The sequence below is a fragment of the Chaetodon auriga genome, chromosome 8, assembly GCF_051107435.1.
Source record: "Chaetodon auriga isolate fChaAug3 chromosome 8, fChaAug3.hap1, whole genome shotgun sequence".
Lineage (NCBI taxonomy): Eukaryota > Metazoa > Chordata > Actinopteri > Chaetodontiformes > Chaetodontidae > Chaetodon > Chaetodon auriga.
Genome location: NC_135081.1, coordinates 12,357,616 through 12,382,574, shown reverse-complemented (window position 1 = coordinate 12,382,574; position 24,959 = coordinate 12,357,616). Strand labels below are relative to the sequence as shown.

General features: G+C 41.7%; 1 protein-coding gene across 2 annotated transcripts in view; it reads left to right on the top strand.

Annotated features, from left to right (window-relative positions):
• The window catches only part of LOC143325029 (uncharacterized), a 98,140-nt gene that overhangs the window by 61,258 nt on the left and 11,923 nt on the right, over window positions 1–24,959 (top strand). The window contains exons 5-7 of one of the 2 annotated variants that reach the window (XM_076737896.1): window positions 11,384–11,453; window positions 11,570–11,616; window positions 17,211–17,273. In XM_076737896.1, coding sequence (XP_076594011.1) covers window positions 11,441–11,453; window positions 11,570–11,616; window positions 17,211–17,273 — 123 coding nt within the window. In that variant the 5' untranslated portion in view covers window positions 11,384–11,440. Of the gene's footprint in view, window positions 1–11,383; window positions 11,617–17,210; window positions 17,274–24,959 lie in introns of both variants that reach the window. The other variant, XM_076737895.1, reaches the window with a different exon arrangement.

Here is a 24,959-nt window from a genome sequence, read left to right as displayed (position 1 = left end):
AAAATTTATGTTCCACAATAGTGATTCAACCAAATCACCTGGTTTCAAGTAGGTCTTTTGTGGAATCGCTGTATGAGCAGATAAAGATCTGGGGACCACAGTGTGACCCTGAATATCCACCTTCACTGAGCAGATAATGCAACGAGAACCACCAACAGAGACTCAAACGATACGAAATGAAAATAAAGGAAAGAATGTTGACAGTGCTGAACGGTGCACACTGGCTGACAAAGAGCAGTGCAACACCACTACAGTCTCAAAGGAGTCCTAAACCTTAAGCATGTAGGGTTAACTGAGTTAACATATTTTGATGGTAATGATATTAGAAGGCTATTCTGAGAATTAACCACTGGCACCTTCATTACCATCAGAAACCACCACAAAGTCCTCCATCCTCTCTCTCCACCTGATCTCAGCTCTTTCGTCTCTGCCCTCATAGCCACATTCTCCAGTAGTCAGAGACAATAAAGGTCTAATTTGTCTTGGCCAGAGCTTGTGAGCACAAATACCTGACCAGCAGGCCATATGGTTAGTGAGAGTCTCTGCGAAATGCATGTCTGTGTGTATAACCTTACCTGTCTGACTGCATGACATTGTTTGTGTTTGTGAGCATGTGCAGGTTGTGTGATTAAGTGTGCAGCTATACCCATTAGTGTCTGTGTGTGTGTGTATGTGTGCGTGTGTTTATTTTCTGCCAGGTCTCTTTGCCCGTGTCTTCTCATTATGGCACTAATTACCCGGGTGTGGACTTGAAAAGGACATGAGATTTTTAGTCCAGAGACAGGAGGTGAATTGGCGTGTCTCGGTCTAGACTGATCTGGATGATTAGAAGGTGTGCCACAGTGACATAGAGTGAAAAACAGAGGATTTGGCTCAGGGAGTGTTTTTGTTTTACCTGCTTCCTTCCTCTGTTTTAACAGTTTACAAAGGATGCCAAAAAAAGAGGGCTAAGCTGCGCAACGCCTGTGGCAACAAATCAAGACAAAAAGTTTTTATTTAATCTGATCCAATTACATTATGGCATCCCTGATCAAATTATTTCCTTTCAGTGTGCTCATGAATTCTCGAAGGCTACTGATATTAAGTCAGAACAATTGAAATAAGTGCTTGCACCTCTTTGCTCCGCTGTAAACATTCACTTGTGCCCTCTTTAAACTTTCTTCCAGTCTCTATTTAAAGGGCAGACGCTAGTAAAAGTACCCAGCTGTCTGCTCTCTCTCTTTCTCTCCGTAAACCTAGCCAGCTGTCTGCCCTCCACTTTTGACCTTGTTTTGATGAACACCGTTGTATGTGTGTGAATGCACACATGCATACGTGCATGTGTGTGTGCATGCATGTCAGTGGGTTTTCAGTGTGACCCTTGACCTTTAGTGACTGACAGGCTAAGTCTAGCCACACTGCCTCTCTCTCTCCTGCTCTCGTCTCCTTTTCTCCCCTCTGTTTCCTGACTGATAGCCTGTCAGTGGGACAAGCTCTCAGGCTAGGACATTATATTTGTGGGTGTGAGGGCGAGTGGGTGTGTGAATGCCACTGAGACAGGGAGGGAAAGAGAGCACGTTCAAGTGTGTGTTTGTGTGTGTAGATGAAGGTATGTGCACAAGCTTAAGGGGGTCACAGAGGAAGACACTGTCCAGACGTTTCAAAAATAACAACCCATATAGTCGGGAAGCTGTGTCTTTGATTGTGTGTGTGTGTGTGTGTGTGTGTGTGTGTGTGTGTGTGTATGTGTTTGTGTGTGTCTGTCGTAGCAAAGAGTATCTGGTAATTATTTAGTCAGGCATTGACCTTTGACCTTCCCCTTTGACCTCCCACATCCTGTTCAACTCGAGAGAAGATGGACACACATTCATACATATGCACACACACACATGCCCCCCCCCCCACACACGCACATACACACACCCTGGGGTTTAAGGGGTTTGTGTTTGTGTGGGCTGGGAGTAAATTCAGAGGTTTAGTGATTTCACTAACATGAGCAGTTCAGGGTAGAAAAACATGACTGGACTATCAAGGAATTTTCACCAAATTGATCAAACATGTCTCAAAGATACTGTTAACACACGTTAGGTAGAGGCAGCCAGCATTCTGCTTTAATACAGCACACATTTCAAGAGTCATCCCCTGTATACTTGTCTGTATGTATTTTATACCATTTTGTCAAGAGGCAAAAATAAAAGATTTACCCTAAGAGTCACACAGAGGCAGAAAGGAGGGAGTGATCCATAGACAATTTGGAAACTCAAGAATGAAGTCAACTGTTATTGAAAGGTTTTTGACAATTACTGCCAGTAAGATTACCAGTCATTGATTACTGCATGCACTGGGCCTTTGTTCATTCAATAAAGTGACCCCAAATTATACTAAGTATTACCTTGGCAACAGAGGTTCCTTTCCTGCCAATAAAATAAAGGAGAAGAAAGAGCAGCAGGAGTAGCTCTGGACTGTTTCCCTGCTGGATAACATTACTTTGTTCTTTTGTGATAACATCTAGCCAGAGCCTTATTATGCCTGTCTAAGCTTTGTGTTTGTGTGTGTGCAGCAGCAGCAGTGGTATTCATATGGTGTATCCATGTTTGTCATGTTGTATTTCCATAGACTCTATGTCCATTTCTGGTATGTAAAATATATTTATGTGCAAGAGAAGACATAATTGTCTTTTTTATAGCACATTTATGTTTGTCCATTACTCTTATCTCATCTTTTAGTGGCATTCTTTCCACTGTAATCACAAACCCCATGACCCATAGCTGCGCAGTTATCACCACTGATGATGAGGCAACAATGCACACAGAATTTTAGCTGTGGTACAGACCGTATGGTGCCTTCCCATTTTGTGGTTATGGATGAATGCATGTATAATAATGGTTAACCTGGTTAACATCATGGCTTTGCTTTGACCAGATTTCATCGTAGTAATTACACTAGTTCTAAGCCTTGTGGTTACATTGCTATGACCATGTCTAATCAGTGCAAATATTCCAGCAGTGATAAAAGTAAGTACCATTACAAGATCCTTCCTAACAAAACAAAGAAAAGAATATCGGCACGTAATGACATTTACTTCACCAGTCTTCCCAAGGTATCAAACACTAAAACACACACAACAAAACAGACAGCAGCAGTATAGAAAACAAAATAAAAACAATAAAAATACAGCCGTAAAGTGGAATTCAATAAAGTCACTTGAAAGCACAGACTCAATTATGGTCAGGCTTGAATTTAGCTGGAGGGGAAAACTTTTTAACTGCTGGGCCTGGGTGAATGGGTTGACTTGGTGTTTGGTTGAGACATTTGTTTGGGCGGTGTGTGTGTGTGTGTGTGTGTGTGTGTGTGTGCGTGTGTGTGTGTGTGTGTGTGTGTGTGTGTGTGTGTGTGTGTGTGTGTGTGTGTGTGTGTGGTGTGTGTGCATACGTGTGTTACTGTGAGTGTGTTTGTATCTTGATGCTAACGGATGTCTGCGTGTGTAAGCCAAACAGCCCCTATCCTTAATTCCAGGGTGAACTTGGACTTCCTCCCCTTTCAAGTCTTCTTTTCAACACAGACTGACACAAGACGCTTCTACGTGAGTCATAGCTGCGGCAGTTCTCCCTCATTCTTCCTTACTTAGATGTTTATTCTTCGTCTTCTGTAGCATACAGCCTATTTAACAGCTGTGCATATTTCAACATTTATTTGGCAGGTAATTAAAGCCAGCATGTGAAAGGAAATATTGGTGTATTGAGAAAAAAAAATCAAATTTTTATGTTTATGTATTAGTTTTATTCCTTTTATGTCAGTCAGTGAGTTGAATCATTGAGGCAGGTATTGCTGTCTGCCAGTGTCTTTTTTGACTCTACGGAGTGGCCAAGGTCAGAAACATTACAATGCTACCCATAAAGGGATTTGATCTCAAATTGGCAACTGTAAGTCATTCATTAGTTTTTATATCACTCTTTAGGGTTTTTGTTCAGTCACCACTTATCCCTCTGGGCAGCTTTCCATGTCACTTTACCTATAAAAGAGAACTGTGGTATGTCTTTATATTGACTATACTGTAGGCTGCCCATGTGGGATGTTCTCTGAGTTCGAAAGGTGTTAGCTGTCAAGCCTTCAGCTGTGTGCTTGTTCAATGTCGCCTCACACCAGACCTAACCCTGGTGACTTTTCACCTTTTGAAGGGTGAACTTTGACCTTTACAGAAATGACCCTTGATCCTAACAGGTCCTAATGGTGCAGAGTGGACTGCTGGTGACATGAGACAGATGGAAACACACATGCATGTAAAGACAGACACACATGCGCTGGTGCACAGACTCTGAGACACACTAATAGAGTGGACAGCGTTGCTCTGCAGGCCCGAGGAGTGACAGGAGAACCATGGGGACACACACACACACAGACAGAGCTCGGCTTACACAGGAAACTGCTGAGACATGCAGGTCATGTCTGTTTCCATGTTTATGGACCCAGCAGACATGCAAAGGCACACAGGCGCATACACACTCACTATGTGTAATCAATTTACTTTGTTTTGAGTGTTGCTGGACAAAGTTTTGGCTAAAACAACATTGTCTGTTTGTCAGATTAGTAGCTGGTTTTGTCTACCCAGAGCTACAGGTCAGCTCGACTTTGTTTTATTCCTGTTGTTTGAGAACATGTATGCAAGTCTGCACAAACTCCTGAAGAACATGCATGAATTCTGCACATGCAAACACCTTACCTACTTTAATTCAGTTTTCTGAAGGTTAAACTGGACACAAACTAATATGTTTTGGCCTCCGAGGGCTTCCATCCCCTAAAATAATGAGCCTCATAGTTTACCCTTTACTAAACCTCCCCAGTGGACCACAGATGGCCTTTCAATTACCAAGCTAAAACATGCAGAATGGCAATGCATGGCATTATCAATGGACATGCAAGAGGGACCACATTCTCAGCTCCTCATGAGCAAGCAGGCAAACACACACACGGAGGCAAACACACATGCAGACAAATGAACAAGCATATCGTGTATGTCCACACAGTTGCTTGCACGTATGGACACACACACACACACACACACACACACACACACACACACACACACACAGCCAGATTAGTTTGCTTATTTGCTTAGCAAGCAATCTTTGTTGGGGTCACCACTCCTCACCCCTGCACTGCACCAATCTATAAAGCGAGCCCTCTGGGACCCAGTCAAGCCAAGGTATTTGCAGAGTGATCTGAAGTTAGTTCCTGTGCTGCTGCTGACTGGTTCACATTGTACCCCAGATTTCAGATTTAAGGTGAATGCAGTATGCAGCAAAAGAAGACAGGCTGACAGGTTTTTCAGTCTGAAGCTATCAGCTCATCCATGTGCCATCATTTTTTGTTGCCAATTTTCCACCATAACTCCTCAGCACTCGCTACGTCAAGTGAGACAGGCCATTAGGAATATCCAAAGTAAGGAACTTGACCCTGTAGAAGTTAAAATTTACACGTGAAAAGTGGAAATGAATGACTAGAGGTATTCTGTCCTCGCTGAAAAATTCTTTTTTAAAGTCACATTTTGTTGAGAGTTGTCTGCTGGATATTGTCACAACTCTATCAGATCATATCAGATCAGATGTGATAAATGTTTTTCCTTAAGTTGGTAATGTTTAGTGGCACTGCATACACTTCCAATCAGAGGCTCAAAGTCTGTTTGTCACTGCAATCAGGAACAACATACTCCAACGCAGTAGCTGAATTGATTAAAAAGGTATCCAAAATCCTAAAACTGACTCTGAGTCTCCAACATGTTCTGCAAAGCTTCACTTCTAGCTTCACCAAGCATTTATATAGCACTTAACACTTTTTCATTCAAAGACAAGACAAGTTTTATGTACTTTTTCATGATCAAAATCTTCTCAATTGAGTCAAATCCTCACTCCTGTAACATTTTCTATGGACACATCAACATTACTCACCATTTACCTTTTTTCAATCGCTACAAAATCACCTGCTGCCACTGAACATAGAGTATGTTCATAGAACTCTAGAGCTGTTAACTGTGGATTATTAAGGGCCTGTTTTAATCATTTAATGAGTGAGTTGTCCGACAGTAAAATGTCTTATTATTATTATTACTCATTATCATTCTGAAAATAGCAAACTTGCACTTGCTTATACAGTCTTTATAGAAAATATGCTGATAGAGACAAATCATGGCAGAGAACCCTCTATAATCTTTACATCAGTGTCACAGCCGTGTGTTTCTTTTGGATGCTTTTAGTGTGAAATATTTACCTAAATTTGCTTTTTCTTTAAATAGGCTCATACATGGCGCGATGAGATGAAAAAGTTGTGAAAAGCTATATGTATGCAAGTCCTACTGTTTAGGAATATATAATTCTCTATTGATATGCTAAAAAGACATTTGGGATTGGGGTTTTAAAGGCAGATATCCAACAGGGAGTTGTGGGCTAGCGGAGGGTAGCTGCATAATCAGCTCCACCATCAGCTAACTGATGTTCTGCATAATAGAGATGGGATTTCTGGGTCAGTATGTGTATGCGGTATGTGTGTGTGTGTGTGTGTGTGGCAGTAGTGGTGGGGGTTTGTCATTGTATCTGCATGGATGTCTGCATGTGTCCTATCTGCATGTGTATGCATGTGTGCAGTCTGTGTCTGTATGTTTATCTGTGTGTGTGTGTGTGTGTGTGTGTGTGTGTGTGTGTGTGTGTGTCAGGGGCACTGACCTCTTTCCCCACAGGGAGGACAGTCCCTGTCTCATTAGGGAAGAGAGATTGAGAGTGAGACAGAGAGACAGATAGACAGACAGGGGGGAGAGAAAGAACAAAAAACAGAAGATGGAGAGAGAGAAAGACAGAGAACAGCGGTGAACGGCAGGCAGAATGTATCAGGGGGTCCATCCTAATACATTCCATTACCACAATGAACAGGAAGGGCCATGGCCAAGGAGGTCATGAAGTTTTCTGATTCACACACAAAAACACAGATGCACACACACACACACACACTCCCACACACACATACACATCTCCCACTTCCCTCCATGGGGTATATGTCACAATCCAGACTTGACTGTGGTTTAATTGAATCAAGAGGCGGTGTGTGGGTGTTTGAGGTTTTGGAAAAAGGGAAGAAGGGCCATGGGGGTGGATGGTAAGAGACTGTGTGTGTGTGTGTGTGTGTGTGTGTGTGTGTGTGTGTGTGTGTGTGTGTTTATATAGACAGAAAATGTGATTGTCAGGTCCATGTGTGTATTAAGTGCACCCAGGACTCGGTCTGTATTTGTGTGTGTGGTGGCAAACGCATGCTTGTGTGTGTGTGTGTGTGTGTGTGTGTAGAATCTGTGGGTGTTTATACACGTGAGTATGGGATTACTCAAACCTCTGCAGTCTTGATCCAGCCTGCGTGGATAGTGACAAAGACAGCAGGTTAAAAAATCTTTAAAGTTCAAATGAGGTATAGCTGTTTTTCCCTCACATACAAAGCAAGGTTTATATTAGAACGGGGGGGGGGCTGTAAGAGCAGCTGTATGTCTGAGAAAATCAAAGGACAAAATGTAGCTCTGGTTATTGTACATATCATATTCAGGTCATTAAAGGATATTGAAATCACATTCCATAGGAGAAGAGAGACAGAGTTGAGTGATAGAGAAATACTGAGTGAATGTCATGATAATCCCGGAAAAAAAGAAAAGAGAATAGCACCGAAGTACAAAGCAACCACAACAGAAGGCCCAAACCTCAACGAAGCCCACCACCTTATGATCACAGAGTGGTGCGGTCTATCTGGCAGGAGGTTCCTATACTTATTACAGTCATGATCTAAACTCCTCCTGTGTTCATGTTACAGCACTTAGGCCTCCACATGCCTAAAAGATCATGTTCTTTAACCATTTGTGGCACAGATCTGACTTCTTCTTAAAACCTATTCTTCCGAGTGTCTCAGTGCGCATACTGTCACAAGGCCCTCAAAGCCCTTCTCATATTCCTGTTGTGCCCGTCTGAGTTTGGATTGCTGAACTAGAGACATTTACACTTTGGTTACATGCAGATACCACGCCGTTAGATCACTGTAAATGTTATTCATGGTCGTGTATTACCGTTGAGAAAGTGAGAAATGGATGGGTTAAGGATGAGAGAAAGATTGATAGATATAGAGAGGAAAAAATGCGGAGAAACAGCCGAAGGGAAGCGGAGCGTTGGGCCGAGAAACAGACAGACAGCAAGGACAGAGATAGAGTGAGAGTCAGAGACAGAAAAAAAGAGAGGGAGAGAATTAAAGAAACCACAACAGAAGCCTGAAGCCCACTAAGTCCCCTTCTCCTTATGATGGTGGGGTGTGGTGTTGGGGATCTGGCACAACTTCCTACAGTACAGCCCCTTTCTAAACATCTCATATATACACCCAGTCAGAGACAAAGTCGCAGCTAACCACATCACAACGTTCGTGCATATGTGTGCGTGTGTTTTTGTCTCTGTGTGTGTGTCTGTGTGTGTCTGTGTGTGTGTGTGTGGTTAGCTCAGCTGCTCCCAGGCTCACAGAAAGCATGCGCTGCCTGAGCGTGTCAGAGCTGTCTCTTGATCTCGTCTTTTTATTGCCTAATCCCTGTCTCTCTCCTCGTTCCTCTCTTCCTCCTTATGCAGCACCCCCCACCCCCCCCCCACCCCCTTCTCTCCTTCATCTTCCCCTTTCACCCCCAACACCCCTCTCCATCTTTTTCCTTAACATTTCATTCTAACCTTAGTCGCTCTGGCAACATATGATCCTTTCCTTTCATGCCTATAAAGGTTGCCCCCCCCCCCCCCCCCCACACACACACACATCTGTCTCTCTGGGTTCGATAACAGCCTACTGCACTGAAGCTTTCCAAGTGTTCCTGTTTGCTATAGATGAGTTTCAGATAGTAGCCAACCCACCATATGGGTCATTCCTGCACTGTCCCAGTGGGTTGAGAGTGAGACGATGGTTTGCTCATGAATGTTTCATTCTGGTTTACATAACAGTGGCTCAGGTCTTTGGTACCACACGCTGAATGTATGACTACAAAATCCTGTCTGCTCCGCTCGCTTCTACTCTGTGTCTGTCTGTCAGCCTCTCATACGCTGTCTGTCCATTTAAATTTGCTTCTCCTTTCGCTTTCTGTCTCATTTTATGAAAACAGTATGATGCAATCAAGACATATGACCATCACAGTGCACCCCCCCCCCCATACTAATTTTTGTTCAATTTCCACTTGCCTCATTGACATGACAAGTAACATTTGTGTTGCTGACGCATTCACAGAAGGAAATAGCAGATAAAGTAAAAGAAAGAGAGCGGGCATAACAAAATATGATGATGGTAAGAAAAGAATTGACTGCATACATGCAGTAAAACAAAATGCAGAGTAACAGGAAAGCACTCACTGAGTGCATGATTCCACCAAGGCTGCACAATCTTTACACTCATACATCATTGTGAACATAATATGAAGAATGGTGAATAAAGAGTGACGCTAAATTTCAGTGTCAGCAGGTAAACATGCTCACAGTGACAATGTTAGCGTGCTTACGTTTAGGCGATGAAATTTTTACCGTGTTTACAATCTTAATTTAGGGTCTTACCTTGCAAACACTTGCTAACTGGCAAATAAACACAAAGTAGAGCTGAGGTTTGGTGGAAATGTCATCACCTTTGCAGCTATTTGTTCACAAAGCAAAGACCACAACAAACAAATTGAATCGGCTACATGAATCTGTTTTGTTTTTAGATATTTCATATAGCTGGCCCAGAAACATAACCTCCATGGCAGAGATCATAAAAACGTCTTATGCACATTTTACTCTATTGCCATAATAAGATTTTCTAGTTTCCACTCTCTATTCTCTATACCAGCTGGTCCTATAAATCTATAGTCCCAGTAAGGCAGCTGCAGTAAGTGCAGGTTCACAGATGATTTGTCTTCTTTCTGTCTTGCCTAGAGGCAGCAGGAGACAAACCGAGTTTCTGCCCTGCCATACTTCTGTGTTTCCCCAACAGAAAAGGAAGCTTTTCATTTTCTGGCAAGGTTGTGAAGCCCAGAGTAACTTTTTTCACAACTTTGGTCATATTTTATTCTTATTGTTTTTGCAATGTGCATAGGAAATACTGTATATGTGTTTTCTTTCTCCATCCTGTGATGTTGTGGCATAAGTAGAACTTGCAGACTGCTGTGTCAACTTTTCTACTCCTGCTCTTGTGCTGCTGGCTTCTGCAGACTATACGTATGAGGTGAGGCCTTGTGTTGCTTTTACCAGATGACCTTTTATATTTTTGCCTACAAATATTAAAGTAGATACATTTTGTCTGCTTGAGGGCAGCTGTCTCCCATAGTCTGCTTGACATTCAGACATTTGATAAACATCTTGATCAACTTACTGAGTTGAAACTTTTAACTCTTCTGTCAAATAGGCCAGATTTCTTTACATGAAAGCACAGATTTCATTCAGTTTGTGGATGCATCTGTCTGTAATTAGAGTTTGATTTACTAAGGCAGCAGATAATTAAACAATCAGCGGATGGTGCTGCCCTCTATGTTTGTCTCCAGCTGCAGTTCACAAAAACAGACGTTTGGTGAAACATTACTCGTGTGATAAGTCAGATAGAGGGCTTCATATCAGTTCATAAACATCAAATAATTTCTTTGTCTCAGTGCGAATCCCACTTTATCCTTAGTTGGTCTCAATTGACAAACATGAAGCCAGACAATCTAGTGTCACTCATTGTGAAGACAGTGTGGGTGGAGAAGTGCGTCTACTTGTAACTGTATTTTCATTGAAGGAGTTCTCCATCAGTTGTGGTCCAACACAAGCTCCAGAAGCTGCCATTCCATTTTAGCTGTGGTGCTAAGTAAAGTCGCCACTATGTGTGAGTCAGGTCCTCTTCGCCATTGAGCCTAGTTCCTGTCACCACCCATAAACATTAAAATACTTAATGTCTTTCCATGCTGGTTCAAATGCCTATTTCTGTACCACTTGAGGTTCAGCCTCTGTTCCCTCTCCTTTATCCGTAGCCACCACGACTGTGTGTGAGTCAGGTCCTTTTAGCCATTTACAAAGTGAGCAGACAGTCTCCCATAAATGTGTGTGTATGTCTCCACCCTTTGGGAAATGCCTTTTCTGCCTGCCACTGAATACAGTTTGTCTCTAATCATGACACGGTATCATTAAAAGATATTAAAACCCATCTGATAAAAGTAATGGTCATGATTTTATCTTTTCATTCTCTCTCTCTTCTGCCATAACACGTCTCACTCGCCAGTGTCTCTGATTTACTCTCCATTTAGGTGTTTGCAGTGGTGATAAATGAATTTATGAGTCAGCCTAATTGTATGAGTCAGGCCTTCTGGTATGTTTAGTTGAGATTTTGTCTCTTTCTCTTTCTCACTCTCTGTCAGGTCCTCTCGGCCATTCAGTAGACTGTGAAGCTGACAGACGATGCCCATGAATGATGAATGATGACTGGAGGTCTGTCTGGTGCCAACAGAATGCATAATACAGCATAGATACAATGATTCCTGTCCTGCAACCAGACACATGCTACAGTCACTGTATCATCTCACCGGCAAATCTGCCCCCAGCAGAAAAGTGCGACGGCTTAAAGTGGAGATCCTCTGAAAACTGCATTCAGGTATGTTGTCTCTACCTCGAGTCTTAAATGAAGAAGCTTTAGAAAGAGCCCTCGAATAAGCTGTAAAATGAAAACAGATCAGCTTTGGATAATAGTTGATCTGTTGGCATTTCATGTTATTTAGTTTCTAATGATAAGGCTGATATTTCATTTTATGGTAAATTTTTGAATTAATCTTGTTGACTTGTAAACTTTCTAGTTTTACACCTAAGACAAGTCTTACATAAAGCACCAAGCTATAATCTGCTTTTGACCCCTACTTCACCACTTTAATATTATCTGCTCAACTTTTACATCCATCATTACATGATTTTCAGTATAAATTATGGATATGTTTTTCTTTTCAGTTTCTTTTTCATGAAGGCTTTAGAAGGACATTTTTGACCTTTCAAAGATGTGGGAGTGCATCTGATTTGCGTACAGTGTATGTTTGTTGGAGTGGGTGGACACAGACACGTATACAGCATATACTTTAGACACGTTTATGTGCCTGCATGTCTGTGTCTCTGGATGTGTCTGATTGTGTGGGCTTAGCTACACCCAGGGTGTGCAGGCATGTTTCTTTGCCTGCGTCTGCTTACACGCCTGTAACTACTGTAGATGTCGGTGTCTCCAGTATAGAAGTATGAGCAGTTATGCTAGTGTGGGTATGTGTGTGTGTGTGTGTGTGTGTGTGTGTGTGTTTGTGTCTGTCTGTCTGTGTGTTCCTACTGTAGTATGTAGGTCACCAGTATATTCCTGATGAGGTCTAGTCCTCTGGAGAACTCTACAGATATGAGGGCCTAAATTAGACACTATTATCTGTGCGTGTGTGTGTGCGTGTGTGTGTGTGTATAACTGTGTGAACTGAGAGCGAACTAGGCGCCATTATCAGACAAGAGCCTCACAGGCATGCGTGTTCAATTTTGTGCACATACATGCTTTTACATGTAAAGAGCAGTATCATGTTTATGTGCGTTGGCATTTAAATTGCATGCTATTTCCAAGATAATGTATTTGTGTGTGTATCTCTGTGTGTGACACACTGGTATCATCTGACAGGCTAGTTGCCTGTTACCACTGACCTGGGATCGTAAACCTCAACCATCAGCTCTAACGACTGTTGGCTCAGAAAGCCTGTCCATATTGCTGTTACCAAGCCAAACTGCTAATAGGCCTCAAGCACCACTCCAAGAAAACTATGTGGCCATTGGCATAGCAGCGGCCATGTGTTAAGGTGTTACCCATTGTTGGAAACTCATACAGTATAACATGCATAAGGGTTGTGTTTGTAGCATGAAGGATGGAAAAAGCTGAATTCATCATGTGTAATGTGTTTTCTGGCTTAAAATAGAATTTCAGGTTGGTTTTTGGAAGAAGTCAGGGCAGCTGAAAGTTTTAACAGACGTGTTTTTGGACGATCAAGCACACGAAATGATTTCATGCTGCTTTAACTTTTATTAAGCATTTTTGTATGTCTAACATTAAAGAGCTAAGGGCAATAATAATGAGGTTTCTTTTAGGCATACGGCATCGCACATCTTATGTCACTTCCTGGATTAAAAAAATGCAGCTTTCTGTACAGCTGCTGATCTGGGACAGGTTGTTGAAACATTACATGTAATTCCCCTTCATTTCAGGATGTCTACATTTCCAGCCGGCCTACTGTCCGTAAGTCACAGCGACAACCACATGCAGTCAATCTGTCAAACCAATTCCGAATTTTGCCGCAGCTCAGCCCAAAAAGTTATATTCAACCCGAGAGAGATGACTGGGAGTGAGGATGTCTACCTTTGAAAAGCTTCATGCTTTGACCAAATCATATGCTGTCACTCCTAAGCTTTAGAAGGCCTGCACTTTTCATCAAAGCCCTTGATGGCTACCTTTCACAGCACTGTCGAATACACCCTCAAAAGCTTCCCTCCCTCCTTTCCTCCCTTCCCCTCCCAAATCTCTTTCTTCTTCCCTCCAATGTCGACTACCCCTCTTCCCTGCCTCTCCTTCCCCCTCCCTCAATCCTTCCATTCCCCTTGTCCTTAATCCATCCCTCCCTCCTCAATCAAACCCTCAAATCCCTCCAGGTTTTTTTTTCTCTCTCTCTGTGTGTGTGTGTGACTTCAGCACTGTCAAGGTAGATGAAACAAGAGGAATTCAGATTCATCACAGTCGTAACCTGCCATGATAATAATCCACTACTATTCTTCCCATGTGGCGGTAGGCCGATGTTACTGGCCTTTTCAGGGTTTATTTGCATATTTGTTTCCCCTTTGTTTCTTTTGATGAATTATTTACTGCGGAGTGAAATGACAGCAGAGATCACTGATGATTGCTGTCGCGGGTGGATGGGTGCCTTTTTCCTCTTTGTAATTATTCCCTTTTTTCCTGATTTTCAATCAAGTTTTTCACTCATGTTCCCCGGTGACAACAGACGAGAAGCAGAAAAACACACACACACACACACACACACACACACACACATACATTTTAGCATTGCTAGTGGAACCTTACCGCTGTCTAGCGGGAACGCAGCTTCCTTTGTTGTTGTAATGATTACAGGGTAGCGAACAACAGGAAAACAGAGTAGAGAAGGGAGAGAGTAGAGATCAAATGGAAAATACTGTAAACACAAATGTGCTGTAAGGGCCACCTCACACACCTCCCACAGACAGGACAAATGAGTGAAAACACACACTCACGCGTCCTGACCAATCAACGGACTCGATTAACATCAGATAAACTATTAATAACAGCTGAATGGTGCAGTTTGGGATCCTTTTAAGTGAATTTTGAACACAAAGTCAAAATGAGCCACCAGGAGCTTAAGGTTTGAACTGCGTATGTATCCGCACACAAAACAATGCTTAACAGTTGTAATCATAGTGAGTTGTGTCCACATAAGCGCCTTGATTGTAAGCCTCAGAGATGGCATTCACAGTGTGTGCCAAGGATCTACCTCATGTACACACACTCATACGCACACAACACACACTGCCACCCTGTCCCTGTATTGCCCTATCCAGGAATAACAATGCATAATTCATGTCCCGAAGTCTCGTCTGCAGACAAAAGTCAGCGTTTGCATTTATTATTTATTGAAAACAGCTCACATGATGAATCCTTTAACAAACAGAGCTTCCAGTAAGCTCTGCACTTATTTCTTCTGCTCTTGCTGTTTGTGTTTTGGCATAGATTTAAGTGGGCTCATTAGCAGAGATGAGGATGTAAGGAGAGGAGACGAATGGCAGGGGACAGACAGGGAGAGAGAGAGAGTGAGAAAGGGGGAGTGAGAGAGGAAATGAGGCCAAAGGATAAAGGAATCATTTTTGTAAAGGTAGGAATTAATGAGAGGCTTGTGCATCGCAAGCTAATTAATTTAACAATGAAATGCTTTGGGGACTAAGTTATAACTTTTAGGACTTCATCACATTTATAGAGTAAAAGTTTACTATTGCTACCCAATAGGTATATGAAATTACTTAACTGCACAGCAAAACTTGGAAGTGATGGATTTTGTTCAGTGTGTAATAACACACCATCCACTGTCACAGTTACACTTGTGTGGACAGTTTGCCTTGAGGATGGGAGGCAGATGTATCGTAGAGTGAGAGGAGCCTGTGCCATCATATGCTAATGAGGTTATCATTTATTCCGGAGCACTTGCATTTTTTTTTCTCTTCTTCTGCTCCACCCCTTCACCACCCATCAATCATCTATGGCATGAAGTATTATCTTTGTGGAACATTTTATATTCAGTCTCCCCTTAGATGGGTGGACACACAGACACACACGCGTGCGCACACACACAGTCATTTTTGTTAAATCACAAAAAAAAAAAAAAAAAAAAATCAAATCTGGTCTAGCAAAGGTTGAATAATTGATGTGTTATGTTAAAAAAGGAATGAAATAATCATAGCCTGTTGGATGTTGGAGGAACATCAAACCCAGAGTTGGAGCTTGGCAGACTGGGCTGAGCAGGGTAGGGGCCTTATGTATTTGGGACGGCTGCCCTGTGAAAAAATAATGAATAGCAAAGAGTCAGTGGATTAGGAAATTTTTGTTCTGCACTGTACCTGACACTTTGTGCGTGCCCACCCGTGCTTTTTACAGCATGACCAGGGCACATCCATACAGCATTAATACAGCCAGATTTTCTGAAAATACTTTGCTTTGGTGGGCTGGAGAAACATTCCAGCAGCCCTTCACAAACGAATAAATGGCTGCAGTAGAAAATGACACAGGGTTCACAAGAAGTGCTGACCTAATGGGAAGATATCGGCGCTGCTCCACAAGCAATGCAGCAACAGCGAGCAGGCAAGCGGGGCTTTAGTGAGGGCTAATTATTACGTTTTGCTTATCGAGGTTAATGTTGCTGACAGGAAAAAAAAAAAAGTCTAACAAAGTGTGATAGTCCAATAAAATGAGAATTGAGAATACACTTTTTTTATATTTTTATTTTAACATTTACCAAAGACTTGAGCAAGATTTTTGTCCTTGTTATGATCTGCTGACAAAGAGCCTCTCGTTACCAGACCACCACAGACTCATAAGTGTGCATAGTGTCAGTTGCACACATACTTGACTTGGTGGATGGTGTAATAAACTATCAACATTCAGCTTTTCTGTGCAATAAGTTCATGGTGGTGATGAAATGGCATAATATCTGCTTGTTTGCCACCATAGACAAGTGGGCCACATTTTCATGGCTATGAAAGTTAGCCATGAATTTATATGTGCTGTACATCTCTACATTACACAAACCACCATGCATCACCATTTCAAATGAAACCACTTTTATGTTTAGGACCACCTTTAAAGATTGTCTCCATTTGGGATGCAACAACAGTGCTTCATGAATGCATTCATTCCGAACTCCAGTTGTGCAGCCGTGCATCTCTGACCGATATCTTTTCATGATTGTATGAAGGCTGCGCAGTATGGATTTTCCCATTCAGCAGCAGAGGGATATAAATGTTTATTATTATTACTGTTTCAGTTTCCCGTTTGCCATCTGCGTTTTTTGCCCACCAGTTCCAATTTGTGTTTAACGAATGATATCAGTCAATGAGATCTGGTGGGGTCAAGAGGTGCATTTGCTCTCTTTTTCACTGTGAGGGTCAGATACCTTGAGATACTGTGCATACAAATAAAGGACACAGTGTGACTAACATGATGAGTTGCAGGAGAGAGAGAGAGGGAGAGGAAGGAGGGTGATAGACAAAAAAAAATCTCAACTGAATTTCTTTGAAAGAAAGGAAGCTGATTGTGAGTTAGAGTTGTTTGTTTGCTTGTTTTTTGAATGAATAAGATCTTATGACCCAAAATAAAGCCTCTGAATGAGTGTGGGACTATGTGTGGAACAAATACACAAAATAAGTGAAATGAGCTGTTTAATTCAGTAAAAGATAAAATGAATTATGGTCAGCGTGCATCAATCTTACAAACCTTTGGATGGATAGGTTCGGGCTACTTGTAAATGGTGGCATATTATCTTTGGTCCATCCTTTTCTTTGTCCATTAAAACCCTCCAATCCATCACATTTCTGAGCCCTCTGACTTGAAATAGTGTGTCGACTCAGGGGGCTTATTTAATTAATTCACTGTTTCCTCTCTTACAGGTCCCCTTCTCTGTAGTCCACATTGCAAGAAGACCACCTCACAGGGATTTTCCCCTTCACCAGGTAACCACAAAGGAAGAAAAGAAGCACATTATCCACATGTACAACATACCCCCCAACACACACACACACACACACGCACACACACACACACACACACACACACACACACACACACACACACACAGGGTTTTCTGAGCTATCCGATGCTGACCACCAGCACAACAGGAAACACACACACACACACACACCACACACACACGCACTGCATATTATCTTTATGAGGTGTTATACACCAGTGACCACCAACACAGGGTCTCAGTGTTCTCTAATCCACACTCAGGCTGAATAGGCCACTCCATGCAATGGAGGGATTACATTGTCGGATTAATGGGACTTTTAATTTGAGTCATTGTAAGTGTCCTTTATAATAAGAATAGGTGCAGGAAAGAACACCACTGCCTCTGCATGATATTATGCGTTACTGTAAATTTCACCTACTGTATTCACTGCAATGATGCACACACAGTGTATGTTGGTCCTATTTATACAGAAGCTTTAGAAGACTGTGAAATGTGCTATTATTATTAAAACTAGTACTATTACCCTTACTTTTAGTAATTTTATTACTGTTGCTAGCATAGGGCTTGGAGAATGTTGCCTTCATTGACTGTATACATACATGGACGACAAGATAGCGGATCAAAAGTGAAGCCAAAACCTCTTGTTCACTGCCTGGTGGCTGGCTGCATACATTGGTCATAAACCACACCCCCTCCATGTTTGCAGATGGGCCAAACTAAAAAGTACATATTGATTAAAATTTTCCTGAAGATGTTTTCTGTCATTTTAGGTAGCACTGATGCATGCTGAATAGTTATTTTTTTCTGATAAGTTTGGTTTTAATGACTCAGTATATGTGGACGGGTATATGGGCGGGACCTCAAGACCACGCTCCACACCACAGTCAGGCTCCAAATGGCATCAGCTGGGCAAGATGGCAGTGCTGGTCAGGATATTTAGGCTTCAGACACGTCATGCATTTTTATAGATAATCAACGGTCATTGATCAACCATACTTGTTGGCAGCTAGTTAATTATTAAGTTAATAATGTTATGAGCTGTACTGAAACACAACAAAGCAAAAACATTTGTTAAAATCATGTGCACTGTACCTCCAAATAATGCGTGTATTCTCTGCTTCATATGTAAACAAACAACAGCTGGCAACACATACGGCAGACTAGCTTCTCAAATACCCAGTTTGGCTTGGTATTGATTCCCAAAGCCTTTAACTACTTCATTACAGCTACTACTGCTATGTTTGTTACATTTACCATTGTTGTTGTTAACAGGAACATGCTTAATATGCATAATTATACTTTTTTCAGTTTTTTCTTCACAGTTAGAGCTTTATCAGCAAAATATTTGCAACATTAACTTAACACAACAGTAACAAAAACAAAACAAAAACTTGGAAATTCACTTTCATTTTCCCATCATTTATACAAACCTGTTGATGAACATATTTGCAGCTTCATTCCGTCACCATGTAGAGTCTTCAATGGTTATTGAATAAACTTTTTTATTTGCTACTTACAGCATTTTAACCTATTATCTGTCACTTCCCATTACAAGCATAATCATACTTTAATTTGCTTCTCATCAAAGTTAACACCTTTAGTTAAAACCAATAAAACCATACAGTCAGGACAGTAATGGAGACAATATGTAGTAAAATGCATGCACACACATGCACACCAATCCTACATAATTTGATATCTGCTACCTAAACTGGGCCAAGATGGGACGAGAAAGAGAAAAGGGAAGAGAAGAAGCCAACAGACAGGCAGAAAAACACAGTGAAATTGGCCCAAAGAACTTAAGCAGCAGAGTGAAGAAAGCTTGATGACTGGATGGATGACTGGATACAGGGAGGGAGTGGAAAGGAGAGCTGTTTACCATTTCTGAAGGCAACAATAAAACCATGGATTTAAGTATAAACAGGGGTAAACAAAGACAGCCTTACAGAATAACGTTGTATTTTTCTTTTAGTCATGCTCTTCTCTGTGACAAGCTCTTTTTTCTCTTTCTGCATCCTACCAGAAATCTGACAGCTGTTCTGATTACGTTTGCTTCTTTATGTTAGAAAGTATGCGAGGAGCTGGATAAGGATGGAGTGAAAAAAAGTAGGATTGTATGTACTTGTAAAATCAACTTGGATTAATTATATTTTGCACAAGGTCAGTGTGCTGCATTATGATTTCATCTCCCTGGGAAAGAGAATAGAACCAAACCCTAAAACCGCAGTGGTTGTTGATCCATTTTACTCATTAAAACCACACTGTTGAACTTGCCCTTCAAAACTGGAATAGCTTTCTGAAACTGCTGGTTGGAATTTTAATCAATCCCTTGCCTTAAAATTAAAATTGAAAACTCAACGGACGTCTCAGACAAGAGACAGTAACGTGAATGCTGACGATTTTACCTCTCTATGTCTTATGCAGAGGTTGGGAATTATTAGAATTCCACTGCTGAAAACACCTGCATCATTCTGCTTTTGGCTCTACTCCAACCTCATTTTGAGAATCACTGCTGAATTCAAGCTTACACGAATGGATATTAACTAAATATATGAAAACACGCCCAGGCATGCTTTGGTTCAATGATAATGCCTTACTTTAAGTCTGCATGTGCATTAGTGCAAATAAAATCAATGCGCCTATGTGACATTTATCATCACATGAATACCGCCTAACATGCCAACTGCTGTGTTACCGCTTCCAAAGGCACGCTTGTGAATAACAGCTTGAACCACTGCAATTATTGCACAACATAAACAGACATAAGGCATGAAAATTTAGGTTAAAAGATTAGCTTTTTCTTGTATTATACCTGTAGTTTGTGTGTTGACAGCTACCAGCCTCTCAGAAAGCAGCTACCATCAGCTCACTGAAAGAGATACTTACAGCTTTTTATTCTGGTCTTTCTGAATAAACTGTCTGCATCACACCATGCTGGTGTTATTATCATACAAGATATTACTACACAGATGTGTGAGGCAGTGATGAGTGTCCCATATGAAGCCTGACAGTCTGCACTAGGGAGAAATGCCATACATAGGAAAAATAAAGCTAGACACTTGATTGACATCTGTTATCAGAAAATACATATCCCGTTTTAATGAAGGATTGGTATTGTAATTGTATTCCTGACTTTGCTCTCATGTTAGCAATGCTTAATATAGTAAACAAAGCTCTTGTCTACCCACTGTACATAACACAACTTTTAATCACATCACTCTGCATCCTCAAGTAGAGGAGAGCTCGCAAAAGAGCAACTTCGATAGAAAGCAGAGTGGATTCAGCTTCACACAAAATGTAGAAAGAAAAAAAAAAGAATGAAGCTGTAGACCGAAAATTTCGCAGCTTGACAGCTGACTAGCCATTACCTCGCTCAAATGATAAACCTGGACACCGCCAGTCCTTGCTGGAGTCGGAACCATTTTCAGGTTTTTTTCATACATGCTGAAACAAAACATAATTGCAAGAAAATGCAATGCGAGCGGCAAAATGGACCGAAAGAGCGGTCTTTCCGAGATGTACATTTGAATGTAGCTGTTAAAATTGTAATTTTTTAAAGCACTAAATTGGGATGTGCTTCAAAATCGGCAAATTGGGACATCCTGGTCAATATGGAGGTGCTTTTGGCAGGGAAAATGGCACGCCTCATATATTATGCTAAAAAAATACACATTTGAAAGAGAAGTCTGATGCAGTAAGCAGGAAATTGGGGGTAAATTGGCACATCCTCCCAGCTTTACATTAATTGTGCTCGTGGTATTGTCAGGGCATTGCAGGGTGACAGACAGATGGGTGAGGGCTGACACATGTTTTTGGAGGAGTTTAATATTCAAATGCTCCTCATGTGTGAATACAGACACCTGGGGTAATCAGCTGGCTGTGTGTGCGTGGTGTGAGTGGCGTGCAAGGCTGAATTTACCCATAAGCCTCTCTGTCCCTGCCTGTCTTGTTGTCAGGGTCTCTCCCTTGCTCTCTGGTGTCAGGTACACTGTCATGTTTGCTGACTGATTAAGAATCATCCCGGGAGAAAAAATAAACACACTGTTGCAACATTTTTCTAAAAAGAGGTTTGAATTAGGCAAGGTATTTATTTCTGTTTGAGCTCCTGGTACGGCTGATCTCAGTGCTATTAAAAATTCATTCTTTGGTAATACCCTCCCACTCGTCCTTCTCCATCTCCCTTCCCCTGTCTCCCTCCGCAGTGCGCTCATTTTCTCAATGGTATCTCTGTCTCTTTGTGTCAGTTGACTTCATTTTATTGGCATGGGGTGTGATTCACTGTCTCTATCTCTCTTTGTTCAGTTTGTCTCTCCTTTCATTCCGTGTCTCCGTACCTCTCTCGCTTCTCTCTTCAAAAATCTGGCATGGAATCGAGACAGGAGAGCGCCTGCTGTTTTTCTGACACACTCTTCCTTTCTTAAATCAAAACCAACTGAGGCGAAATCAGGTTATTACCTCAGCTGTGTTTCTTCTCTCTCCCTCTCACCCATTCTTCCATTTTTGCTCAAGGTCTATGAAATTCTACACTTTGAAAAGAAGCTGAGGGCAGCCGGTCAGTCAGAAGAAGGCGTGCAAGTTGGATTTGACAGGGGATTGCTGCATAAATCAAGCAGAAAAGAATAAATTCTGAAGTTTGAGATGGACGTCTGACAAGGTTTGTGAGTGTGTGTGTGCGTGTGTGACTTCATATGTGTTTGTGTGCATATGCTTGCCTCTCAGTCTCCCTTCAGACGTCACGCTTCATGCCCCCCCACCCATATACACACACACACACACACAACACTCATACGGTCTTATCATGTGGGGTGGTGCTGACCGTCTGGTCCAGTTTGTTGTGGTCAGATATTTATGATTTTTTTTGCCGCCTTTCATCTGAAGAGAGAAATCAGCATCGACCACAATGTTTGCCTGTATGTGATCTTAGAAAGAGGGAGCTGCATAGGATCGGCCAATGAAACAACTTTTATACCACGTGATCAAGGCAGGGATGGAAAGAAGGGGAATAGACAGAGAAGTTGACGGGCAGGGATTGAGTGAGGATAAGATGCAAAACATAGATAAACAAACCCAAATAACTTTCAGGAATTTCTCAGAGAGTGATGGGGAGTAGGAGGGATATGATGAAAGATTTAGCGGCAACTACGGGACCTAACTTTCCGCAAAAGTGAGAGAGCTGGATGGAGGGATGGAGAGAAAGAGAAAGAGGTGATTTTTTTATAGGAATCAAGCTTCAAAATGTCTGCTCTGAATTGATAGATGCATGAATAGAAAGGGATGAAAGAAGTTAAATTAAATAGGACAGGCTAAAGAGTCGAACGAGGGTGCTCGTTCAAAGCAAGGACGGTCAGGAAGCAGCATGGCAGAAAGTCAGGCGGACATAAACAACCGCTAAAGACGGATGATAAAGATGGTGGAACGGCTGTATCAGTGATGGACGATCAGCGATGATGATGGATGAATGAAAGATTGGAGGGGAAGTGAGGGAGGGAGAGCTGTAAACAAGTCTGAATAACCTCATAACAGAGGCAAATCCACAGGAGGAAGGATGGATGCAAGGTTGTTATGCAGAAGATAAAAGAAAGTCAATAAAGTAACCTTCTTGTGCAACCTTGAGGAGGGATAGAAAAGTCGAGGAAAAGTGAAAGATTGACAGCGGAATAAGGCAATAAGGTAACATCAGATGCTAAGGGAGTGAATGAGGGATGGAGGTCACAGAGGTGGAATAAAGAAGTGATAATGGAGTTTACAACAAGATGTAAAGGACTGCTAACTCAAAAGATGCATGTGAATTGACCAAGCTTTTGAAAAATGCAGTAGAAGAAAGAAATGTTGTTACGCAGTCGGTAGGATGAAACCTCTTCAATGAGGCTACTGTACATTGAGACCATCAAACTCTTTTTATCACATCTTCCAGCAAGAGTTGCCCTCTCAAAGTAAATGCAGGAATAATGTGGAGCTGGAATGTCAGTGTGTTTCCAAGTGTGTGTCTGTGTGCGCTTGTGTTTGTCTGTCTTTTTGTGTCGCTGCAAGGCCCATGTGACGAGGTCAGGCAGGCACTTTTGTGTGTCTTCGCCCTGCCAGCGACAGCTCCGTGACATTATCACAAGACTTGCAGTTTCTGCAGCAGAACTTATGAACACACTTGACTGCTTGTCCGCAGGAAAGCCAAGAAAAGAAACCAGGCCAGTGCAAATGTAAGATGTTTAACACCCGACTGAAATAGCCCTCATTTAAATGCATAACCCAACAGACAAAGCATCTTTGCAAAAACAGATTATTTTCACTGAAATGTGACTCTGATTTATTCAGTTGAGATATATTTGGAGCCTTGCACACTATAGGAAAGTTCCCAGTCCAATTTACCTGATATGTCTTTGAACTGCAGGAAGCTGAAACACCTGGTTAAAAGCTACACAAACATGTGAAAAATAAGCAAATTCCAAAAAAAAGAGTTGACTCTGGTCACGATCAAACCCGTGACAGTTTTGCTTTGAAGGAAGCTGCCATGACACCTCTATCATCTCCCTCGTAGGACAGCGTTGTGTCCCAGTGGTTTTAGCTGCTGTGTACCGCATCATGTGGTCATACAGTGTGTGTATTCAGGTCAGTTAGAGTGAATTAAAGATTTCACACTGTTTAATTGCTGTCCTTTGCTGATGTTACAGTAACGCACCCACCTTGAAACAACTCTGTTCAGCTCTATTTATAAAACTGTTTAAGAATATTTGTTTAACATATGTGATTAAAATCCTGAACAAATCTTCATCTGGGATTGATGAATGAAATGAATTCATGACTTTTCCAAATGGCCTGCTTTCCCCAGCGGTGGGGGACTCAACAAGGCTCTGCTGTATTCATCCCAGCAGCCCATCCTCTCTCACCTGTGCAAATTACTGTGTGCAAACAGACTGGATCACACTAGCTTCATGTGGTTAGCCACTTCCCTAGCTGGGGCAGGGTCTACTCAGGAGAAATAAGCCATTTCCTGTTCAGTGAGGGAAAGATATTCCCAACTGTAACCTACTGTAATTCGTTCCAGGTGGTGGGTGGAGTTTATCTTCTGAGGGGATGTATAGGACTGGACAGGAAACATGTTCAGCAATTTAGAGTCCCTTAAACCTGTTTTTACTGTTTTAATTTCTTTAAAACATTCAGACTGTATACAGTTTACATGATAAAATATTACAGCTCTTAAAAGAAAACATCTGCGTATGCTTATTCTGCTCGCTGCAATAATTTCAAATGCTTCCAGATGGGCCTAGATGAAGCAGGGTACTGTATATGGTACTGTATGTATGCACATAATTTAATTTGGAAAACCTATATTAACGTGGCACATTTAGAGTCATGTAATTAAAGACACGTCACACTCAGCTTAAAAGAATATATATGCTTGCTTCACTCAAGCGTTTTTACTGTGTCAGTTAGCTCCATGTCTTGTAAATATCTATGCGTTGGGGCTGAATGCAAAGCTGAACAGAAACACAAGAAGGATAATCGAGAGGACATTTTTGTGAAAAGGACCTGTTGGTAAATGTGTCTGTCCTCTTATTTTAGCACTTTTCTTGATAAAATGTTTGAAATATGTGCACTCATCCAGCTGCTTCTTCAGATCCTCAGGGTCTAAATAAAATCTGGAAACAGAAGCTGCTTTACTGGAAGTTAC